Source organism: Gossypium arboreum, chromosome 10 (assembly GCF_025698485.1).
Source record: "Gossypium arboreum isolate Shixiya-1 chromosome 10, ASM2569848v2, whole genome shotgun sequence".
In the NCBI taxonomy this organism is placed as follows: domain Eukaryota; kingdom Viridiplantae; phylum Streptophyta; class Magnoliopsida; order Malvales; family Malvaceae; genus Gossypium; species Gossypium arboreum.
Window position 1 is genome coordinate 19,233,884 of NC_069079.1, and position 10,187 is coordinate 19,244,070.

At 34.3% G+C, this 10,187-nt stretch overlaps 1 protein-coding gene across 1 annotated transcript; it reads left to right on the top strand.

Moving 5' to 3' along the window:
• The first annotated feature begins 543 nt into the window (after positions 1-543).
• Positions 544-2,615, top strand: LOC108488529 (patatin-like protein 1). The gene is made up of 6 exons (XM_017792809.2): positions 544-861; positions 976-1,157; positions 1,243-1,438; positions 1,532-1,693; positions 1,804-2,106; positions 2,259-2,615. Exons 1-6 carry the CDS (start codon positions 748-750, stop codon positions 2,484-2,486), a joined length of 1,185 nt encoding a protein of 394 aa, XP_017648298.1. The 5' UTR covers positions 544-747; the 3' UTR covers positions 2,487-2,615.
• The last annotated feature ends 7,572 nt before the right edge of the window (positions 2,616-10,187 follow it).

The following is a 10,187-nucleotide window of genomic DNA, read 5'->3' on the forward strand; positions in this document are numbered from 1 at the left end:
AAAATATTACTTGAATGTTACTATAGATACGTACATCTGAAGAAATGGTAAAAAAAGACCGTGTGTCATAGAATTAAGAGTTACTATCATAATGCACAACTACTTAATAGGTGGGTTTAGTACAAATATTAGCTTGGCTTATTATTTTTCAGATAATGGTCTATTTATTTACATCGATTGCAGTGAACACAATTATTAATAGACAGAAAAAATATGAAATGCACTTTCGTGTATTAACTAAAGTTTTATGTATATCTGGTGGAGATTATATTCACAATAATATTTATCATATTTAATATTATCATATAAATATGTATTAAATCGATAAGGGTTGTGGGATGGAATTATTGGGAGAATAATCCAACTAGCAAAATCAAATAAAAAACTGGAAAAAACCCCAAAAATCACGGGTGGACTAAATAAATTAACCACAAAACGTGTGACATGTGAACGAATTTTTTTTTGTTTTACAATTAAACAGACGTTTACAACACATAATGATAATTTAAAACCTTCAACAGACTTCATAATAAGAATAAGAATAAGAATAAGAATAATAACAAGCTTCAACAAAGGTGAGCTCGGGGTTATTACCATGGTGTTCAACAATGGATGATGATGGTCTTCAATCTTCATGCTTTTTCACACTAGAATTCCTTATAAATACGGTGTTTGATCCTCGGATGCTTCTCATAACTAACTTAATCACGTATTTTAACTTCAATCTTTGGGTTGGGATTAAAAAAAATGGCTAGTCCTTTTGCGAAAAGGAAGATGACAACGGTGCTGAGTATTGATGGAGGTGGCATTCGAGGCATTATCCCATCCACTCTTCTTGCTTTCCTTGAAACCAAGCTTCAGGTTCTTCATGAATCTCTACTTAATTTTTTCACAATAAATCATGTCTTCTATACTCATATGTGGGGAAACACAAGCTAAAGTTTTGTTACATGTGGTTGAGTTATGTTTTGGTAGGAGTTGGATGGACCAAATGCAAGAATTGCAGATTATTTCGACCTCATTGCAGGCACAAGCACTGGTGGGTTGATAGCCACCATGCTTACTACTCCAAACCAACAGAACAGGCCTTCGTTCGCTGCAAAAGATATCAACAATTTCTATTTAGAGCATAGCCCCAAGATTTTCCCCCAGCATAGGTGAATTCTAATGGCAATATTGCTTCTCTTTTGTTACTAATTTCTTCATGCAGAATCAATTTTAACGTATTTGTTTATTCTTTAGTCGCTTTAATTTCCTGGCATCAATGGGGAATTCAATCAAAGCAGCATTCTTGGGTCCCAAATATGATGGAAAGTACCTACGATCATTGACGAACCAATTATTACAAGACACTACACTCAAACAGACACTCACAAATGTGCTTATCTCAGCTTTCGATATCAAGCTTCTTCAGCCAGTCATCTTCTCAACCAACAATGTAGGTTTAGCTTATTATGGAGCTTTCCCATTTCAGTTTAAACAAGAATCCAACTTATATTCTTACATTTTTCTTCTCGAGTTGTAATTACAGGGAAAGTCGGATGTTGCGAAGAATGCAAGGTTAGCTGATGTGTGCATGAGCACCTCCGCTGCTCCCACTTATCTTCCGGCACACTACTTTGAAACTAAAGATGCTGACGGTAAAACCCGCACATTTGATCTCATTGACGGTGGAGTTGCTGCAAATAATCCTGTCCGTACGATTTCTTCATTTCGGCTTGTTGGTTTATGTTGGACACATGCATGACTGTCACAATCTCAAAGAGATGAAATTTAAACAAAAAGTATATAATATATTTGCAGACATTGCTAGCCATTACCCAGATTACCAAAGACATGTGGAAGGAAAAGAGTGAGATTGTGGGAAATGAGGCGATTGATTGCAGGAGGATGCTAGTGTTGTCACTGGGAGCAGGTGCAGCCAAGCATGAAGAGAAATACAATGCAGCAGCGGCATCCAAATGGGGTAGGACCGACTGGCTGTACAACGGTGGCAAAACTCCGATTATTGATGTGTTTTTGGACGCAAGCTCCGACATGGTTGATTTCCATACCGCTACTCTCTTCCACTCTTTTCAATCCGAGTGTAATTATCTTCGTATACAGGTACCAGGGTTCATTGGCCAAGTAGCTTCTTTAAACGTTATTTTTCAAACCTAATATCTTTATGGAAACCCTCCATCTCAAATATTGAACAGACTTGAGGGAGTACCACAAGTGTTTATATAATATTTCTACTCATTTTGGTGGCAAAACAGGACGACGCATTGACGGGGGATGCATCGTCGGTAGACATTGCAACTGAGAAAAATCTGAAATATCTTGTGCAAATTGGGGCAAAGCTGTTAAAGAAACCAGTCTCAAGAGTGAATCGGGAGACCGGCAAATATGAAGCTGTTGAAGGAGAGTCTTCCACCAATGAAGAAGCTCTTGTTGATTTTGCTAAGAAGCTTTCCCAAGAACGAAAGCTTAGGCTTGCTTCATAAATTTCAAACTTTTTTTTAATGTAGCGTTTCCTCTTATAAAGCTATTCAAACCATTTTCTTTTTAATGGGATGCACGGTTTTTATTTATTTTTATTGTAATTTTTTGGTTAAATTATTATTTGGGGTTTGAACTTGACAATAAATTTTATATTGGGTTTTAAATTTTTTTTCTAAATTAAGCATTGAACTTTATAAGTATTTCTATATTGGACTTTGAACTAAACAATTATTCTCATATTGGGCTTGAATATATTTTTTTGTTTAAGTTATTAGTTCCTAAACTTGGTAATTATTTTCATATTAGGACATGTACGAGGCAACCATTTCCACATTGGAGCTTAAATTTTAAGGGTTTCAAAGAAATATCATAAATTAACTTAGATAAAAAAAAATTCATGCCCCAATATAAAAATAATTGTCAAATTTATGAGCCCAAATATAGAGACAATTGCCAAGTTCATGACTTAACTTGGACCAAAAAATAGTTCTAAGTCCAATGTAGTAGTTGTCAAATTCAAACAATTTAACCCTAATTTTTTTATTCAATTATTTATGTAGTCATATATTAAAATTTAAAAAAATTAGAATTTTCGTCATTTAAAAAATTATAAAATAATAAACCTTAAAGAAAATTAAAAATAATAAAAATAAAATACATATATTGAAAAATACATACCGTTTACAATTTCTCGGACCATTCTTGACTAGTATTCTATATAACAGTTTTGAAAAAAAACCATAAATGTATAACCTAACAAATAAATGAAGAAGCATACAAAATTTAGTGAATAATGAAATATGTTTCCAAATCAATTTTTTTAATTATTCATCATTAAAATCTTAAATCTCATTTGTCGAAAATTTAAAACTAGTTAAAAAAAATACATGCTATACATTAAGCCTACTTATATTTAAAATTCATCCGATTTTAGTTTTAAATTTTTGAGGTTGTGTTTTAATGGATCTAATTTATTTCTTCAAACTTATTTTTCGAATCTAATATTTTTGTTAAAACCTAATTAAATTTCAATTAAGTCTTTGGGATTGCTTATGTTTATTTTTCATGCTATACATTAAGCTTTTGACGAAGGTGTTGTCACAAATCAATTAAGCACCGATTCAATTAAATAATGATTAAAATACAATTATTTTATAAAATAAATTATATTATTTTGAGGGTATTTTGTCCTTTTACATTTCATAAAAAAATAAAAAATGCACATAATATGATTTGAACTTAAAACTTTAAAAAACTTTATCATTTCAACCAAAGTCTCCTTTGTTTTTTATATCAAATTTTATAAATATATTTGTTACGTAATGTTTAGGAGTCTAAGGAGGGCCCTCTGTTAGTCATCTGTTAGTCTATTATACTCAAGTTGTTATACAGTTGCTGAATTGTTAGCAACAAATTACTCATACAACACTTATAAATACTTGTAATTGTACAGATTCAAGAAATAACAACAATCAATTCAATTTCTCTATTCAATTTCTGAATTACTTTTCAATCTTACTAGAGATATTAACATGGTATTAGTTGCCTACCTTTTGGAGACCTGATATATTGTGATTTCATGTCTACCACTGCTTCCGCCGACTCAACCACTGCTCCTCCTTGCTGCTCAATGTTCACTAGCACTCAGTTGGTTCAGTCCTTTCCTCATCACGATACTGTTAAGCTAGATGAAAATAATTTTGTGCAATGGCAACAGCACATACGTTTGATTACAAAAGGATATAATTTGACCCAGTTTTTAGAAGGCACATTACCTGCTCCATCAAGGTTCGTACAGTCACTGGATGGATTTTGGTGGCAAATCCGGAAGCCTCGGCTTATGTTTAACAGGATAAGTTGCTTGCTTCTTGGCTTCTTTCTACTATTAGCTCATCTCTTTTGTCTAGTTTCAAAGATGCGAAGTCGGCGTGTGACGTTTGGACCACCGCTACTCGTCTCTTTGCTGCTGTCTCCGGTGCGAAGCTCTCCCGAATCCGTCATGATCTCCACTTGATCAAGAAAGGTGCGATGTCAATCACGGAGTACATCGCGAAGATCTAGAACACATGTGCCTTGATAGATGCAGCTGGATCTCGGATTTCAAAAACAGAGAAGGTAGAGATCGTGTTTGCCGGGTTACCATCGGAGTTTGACGCTGTACTCACTCTTGCGTCCTTTTCGTCCGAACCTCTGCCATTGCAACGTTTGGTTGATATCTTGTTGGAGTTTGAGAGTAGGTAGATTCGTGCGATTCAGGAGGCACCGTTACATACACATCTGGTCGAGGCAACTCCGTCAACAATGGTGGTCGATTCCGCGCGTAGAGGCCGTTCGCTTGTTGGTTGTGGGAGAGGTTTTAGATCTTGCATTCCATGCCAAATATGTGGTCAGTCTGGGCACTTGGCTCAACGGTGTTATTACCATTTCAACCGTGACTATGGTGGTCCGGCGTCGGGGGCAAGGGTCTCATCTTCGTCCAGTTTTGCCAATCAAGGTTCTGGTGTGCTGTATGCTGCTGTGCCCGCCCCGATGTCAATCTCCAGTGCTGGTCTCCCCTCGATGGTGCCACAGTTGAATTTTCCTAATGGATGGTGGGGTGGTTCTCTACCAGTTGCAGCTCTCTTATTTTTGCAACAGACCAGGGTTCCTCAACATTTTATTTCACATGAGGATGGGGCTGGCTATTCGTTTTGGCCATCCGTTGGGCCTAGTGTAATGTGTCATCCGTTGAGCCTAGTCCTTTAATTGGACCTTCTAATCAAGCTGGGCCATATTCAGCAGGCACTAATTTTGGGCACCATTTCCACAATATTGGATCGTCCACCACTTTAGCTCTCCATGAGCCGATTTCGAACTGTATTCAATTTGAGGGGTCTATTGATCATGGTCTGGGTTTTCGGCCTATAAGTGGCGAGGATTTTGGGCCGAATTATGGGTCCCGCATTCCATGGATGAGAAAACCACGTGCTCGTGTTTTTCCTACATCGGCTCTGCCGTGTGTTGGGTTGCCCCATGTTCCCAACTTTCACACATCTAATGTCTCAAATTCCACTGGATCTAATATTAATTCAACTAATTTTGGGTCTAATTTTGATGATGATTCATATATTCCTATGCTTGTAGGGATGTCATCTTGGTCTCCAAATTTAGGGGCTACGTATCACGTCTGTCCAGAGGCTTCTGCCTTAAATGAGTTTACACCGTATTCAGGTATATCTCTTCTCCTCATGGGTGATGGGACTCCCACAAAAATTTTGAGTATTGGTAATTCTATTTTGTCCACGAAGACTAAATTGCTTTACTTGTCTAATGTTCTATATGTGCTGACTAATCTCCTGTCTTGTAACAGCTCGATTTAGACCCTATTTAGAAAAGTGGTTTCAGGACCACAAATCTGACTCAGAAAAATATTTTAATATTATTTTTGGTGTCTACAGCATGTTAATTTATATGTGTGAACTTTTCGTGATTTAATTTTATCGTTTGAGTGTTCGATTTAATAAAAGGACTTAATTGCGTAAAATGTAAAAGTAGCTTTCCATATGTTAAAGTGCTTATTTGCTTTGAGGAATTAATTATGGGGTCCTTATGTGGCAAATTGGAAATTAACTAATAGCATGGCCGGTTTTGGGCTTGAAATATATGGTTTACTAACTAAATTTATAAGGTTAAAATGGTAATTAATATATTAATATGTATTAAATAAAAAAAAAAACAAATGGCCATGCATGTGTTCATCTTTCTTGGTCAAATCTAAGAAGGAAATAAAGATTTGGAAGCTTGGAACATTCGGCATCTTTGGGAGCTTAATCAGGTATGTGTTTTGCTCGGTTTTTTATGATTTTTATGTTTTGAGATCGTTGCTTTGAATACTAGCTAGCCCATGCTTGCATTTTTGAATTTGATGATGTATTCATGAATTGCCATTGATGATAGGTTGTGGTTTTTGTTGTTTGGTGATGGAAAATAAAAATATGTTGTTAGATTAATATGTTTAATGAAGTAATTTTTAGTAAAAATGCCTAATTAGGATTAAATTGTGAATTTTGTAAATTGAGGGGCCAAAATGTGAAATAAATGAAAGAAATGGGCCTTGATGAAATTCGGTCAAGCATGGGTGTGATGAAATTTTGAATATTTTGTGTTTTGTGAAATAGGGACTAAATTGTGAAAAATGTGAAATGTCAGGGGCAAAAGTGTAATTAACCCATTTATGTGTTTTTGGATGAATTTGATTGAATATATGATTAAATAATTCGAATTTATATTGAATTAGATTAAGAAAAGAGGAAATCAGAATTGGATCAGGGGAAATCTAAAGTTGTCGAATAGTCGTCTCGGTTCATTCGTCTTTGTCCGAGGCAAGTTCATAAGTGAATAAATGATGTTAAATTGAATGTATTTATTTTATACATAGCCAATTAAATTGTATAAATGTGTAACTACCTAGCCGAATTATATTTAGCATAGAATGATTTGTTAAGAGTATGAAAAAATGATCGAGTTACGACGTCTGAAAGCCCTATACAACCTTAGGAATATTTAGGATACATATGTCATGACATAGGATTCTGATATGTGATTATGTGTAAGACCAAGTTTGGAACGTTGGCTCGATTTGTGATTTCCGTGTAAGACCATGTCTGGGACATCGACATCGTATATGAGTTCATGTAAGATCCTGTCTGGGACAGTGGCATCAATATGTGATTATGTGTAAGACCACGTCTGAGACGTTAGTGTTGTACGAGCTTTTCGACTATCCGAGTATCCTTATTAATTTTGAATGGTTTAACGGGAAATATCAAGTTAAGATCGAATGTGAAATTGAGCTAAAAGGTTAAGGTACGTGCTAAGTTAGATGATTATGAAAGTAAGGTATATACTTGATATGAATACATGAACCATGCATGATAAAAAAAGAAATTTATATATATGCTTATGAGCATGTTTGTATTCGGTCAAGTTTAGTATAATATGTTATTGTTATGTGATGATATATGAACTTGCAAATATGATAAATGTATATGTGATTAAGGTTTGTTTGATTCGGCTTAGTTTAATTGAATTATGTATGTCATTGAAATGATTTATTTGCTTATGACTTACTAAGCTATTCAAGCTTACTATGTTTGTTCGTTCAATGTTTTATAGATTTTTGGAAGCTAATTACGAGCTCGGGTATCGTCAAGGAAATTCATCACATTATCGATCGCTATTTCGGTATTTTATAAGTTAAAACTTTGAACCTATGGCATATATAGGCTAGATGACATATTTAATCTTGGAGTATGTATATATATTTAGCCATGCGAAAATGGCTTGATCATAATGTTAATATCTATGTGTATTGTTTGTGACTTAAACTTATTTTTGGAGGTATGTTTCATGGTTAATATGCTTGGAGTGATTGGTTTATGTTTCGGCAAAGGTGATTAAATCATATAGCTAATTGTTTAGTTATATGTAAATGTTGAATTTGGTGGTATTCACTATGTGTGGACTATGATGAATTGATTTGGAAATAGTGAATAATTTGCACGTGAGTATTCAACTATGGTTTTAGGTTCATGTTGATGAGTATGTAATATTGGTATTTGGTATGTATATATATAATTATGTGATCTTGCCGTATGCATTGGTCATTTTTTTTATTGAGTTGAAATGGAAATTTTAGCTTAATTTGAAGAGTAAGAACTCGTATCATTTTTGTGGTTATATTTGATTGCCGAATAGATGAGATGAGATTTGATTTTGTGTATGTATTCTAGGCATGATAAGTAGCATGTGGTTTAGGTGAAATTCAAATTGTTCTATGTGCTCAAAATGTTTTGAAATGATATGGTAAATTTTGCTATGGAAATTAAGCCATGTAAATTGGATGGTTTGGTTACAGGTGAGCATGAATAAAAGTATGGAGTAATATGTATGATTTTAGTTCTAAAATAAAGGTAACATCATATGCTTGGATGTATTAATGTATGCGTATATAATTTGTAATGTATAAGTTATTAAGTTAGACATGTTAGGTTCTGCAATTGAGTTTAGATTTGGTTATTGAGACCATGGTTAAATGTGCATATGGCTAATATGTTTAAAAAAATAAAACTTGACCATCTTATGAAGTTGTTTGTGCCGATTATAATATGATCAAAATCTTTGATTTATGATTCATTTGGTATAAAATGTGCATGGATGATTTATGAAGTAAAATAATTATTTTTATTAGGTGTTTGAATATTATTAACATGATAAGCACATGATTTGAATGATGTATTATTAAAGCAATTATGATATGACTTTGGGACTTGTTTATTGACTTGTAATTATGATATATGTTTGATATGGGTTCAATTGAACCTTGTGATATGATTTGTATACGATGGTCGTGTAACTAACTAAAAATTCAACTTAAGGCAAGCGCACCTATTGAACAGTAGTATAGTTATGGTGAGACCAGAAATATCGTATCCACGAGGACTAAAAGTACTAGTAATTACTATCTTTTTATTATCTAGCCTAAGAATTAAAGTGTGTTTTTAAACTAAACTAATTTTCTAATTTAACTAAGATTATGACAGAGATGAAAGTTGGAAAATACTTTAGAAAAAACCAATGGAGAAGACAATACCCAAGAAAGAATCCACCTAGACTTCACTTATTACCTTTGACTTAGATGATTTATTCACTTGATTTATTCCGTAGAAATCTTTGATTTATGTTATTATCCCTTTCGAGACTAAAAACAACTGACTCTAAGTTGATTAATTGAAATCTCTTTCTAATTAAAACCCTTATTGTCCCATTAACTCGATCTATGGATTCCCTTATTAGATTTGACTCTAATCCGACATATTTATGTCGTCCTATCTCTAGGAGTGCATTCAACTCCGCTTAATTATGGATGATCTACTCTTAAACAAGAACTTTTTCTCCACTGATTAAGTACATCAAAACCTGAATTAATACCCTGGAATATTAAAATAAAAATTTAGAACTCACAATTAAGAATAAGAATAAGTCTTTATCATATAATTCAAATAGTAATAAGATTCATCATAGGGTTCATCTCTCTTAGATATTTAAGGAGTTTAGTTCATAATAATAATGGAAGACATCTCAAAGTTTGGAAAACAACAAAACATAAAGAAAACCCAAAGAACTTCTAGGAAATTAGGTGGAAATCTTTAGTCTTGATGTCGATCTTGGCTCCGAGGTGATTTCGATGGCTATTCGCGAGTATTTTCTGCCTCCAACTCTGTGTGTCCCCCCTCATCCTCCTAAGGTGTTTATATAGGCTTTAAAATGCTTCAAAACTCTCAAAAGTGCCCTTTTTCAAATAGAACTAGGCTTGGGCTCGACAGGGACACGGCCGTGTGCCATGCCCGTGTGAAGGTGCTCAGGCCGTGTGCAATATTGAGTTGGTTTTTAATTGACACGGCCTTGACACACGGGCATGTATTCTACCCGTGTGTCACACACGGGCGTGTGGATTACCCGTGTGGAAGTGTCTAGGCCGTGTGCAACACTGATTTAGGCCCAATTTGTCCGTTTTTGGCCCGTTTCTTGCTCTTTTTGCTATCCTAAGCTCTCCTGAGTATAAAACATGAAATTAAAGGATTAGGAGCATCGAATTCAATAAAACCAAGGAAAAATCGTCCATAAATCTGCCAAGCATGGGGTAAAAATATGTATATCTTACG

Bases quoted from the DNA above. Each gene is read 5' to 3' on its own strand.
- LOC108488529 (XM_017792809.2), top strand. From the start codon at position 748: ATGGCTAGTCCTTTTGCGAAAAGGAAGATGACAACGGTGCTGAGTATT. The intron at 1,158-1,242 runs GTGAATTCTAAT...TTTATTCTTTAG, and splicing joins AAGATTTTCCCCCAGCATAG to TCGCTTTAATTTCCTGGCAT. The intron at 1,694-1,803 runs GTCCGTACGATT...ATATATTTGCAG, and splicing joins GAGTTGCTGCAAATAATCCT to ACATTGCTAGCCATTACCCA.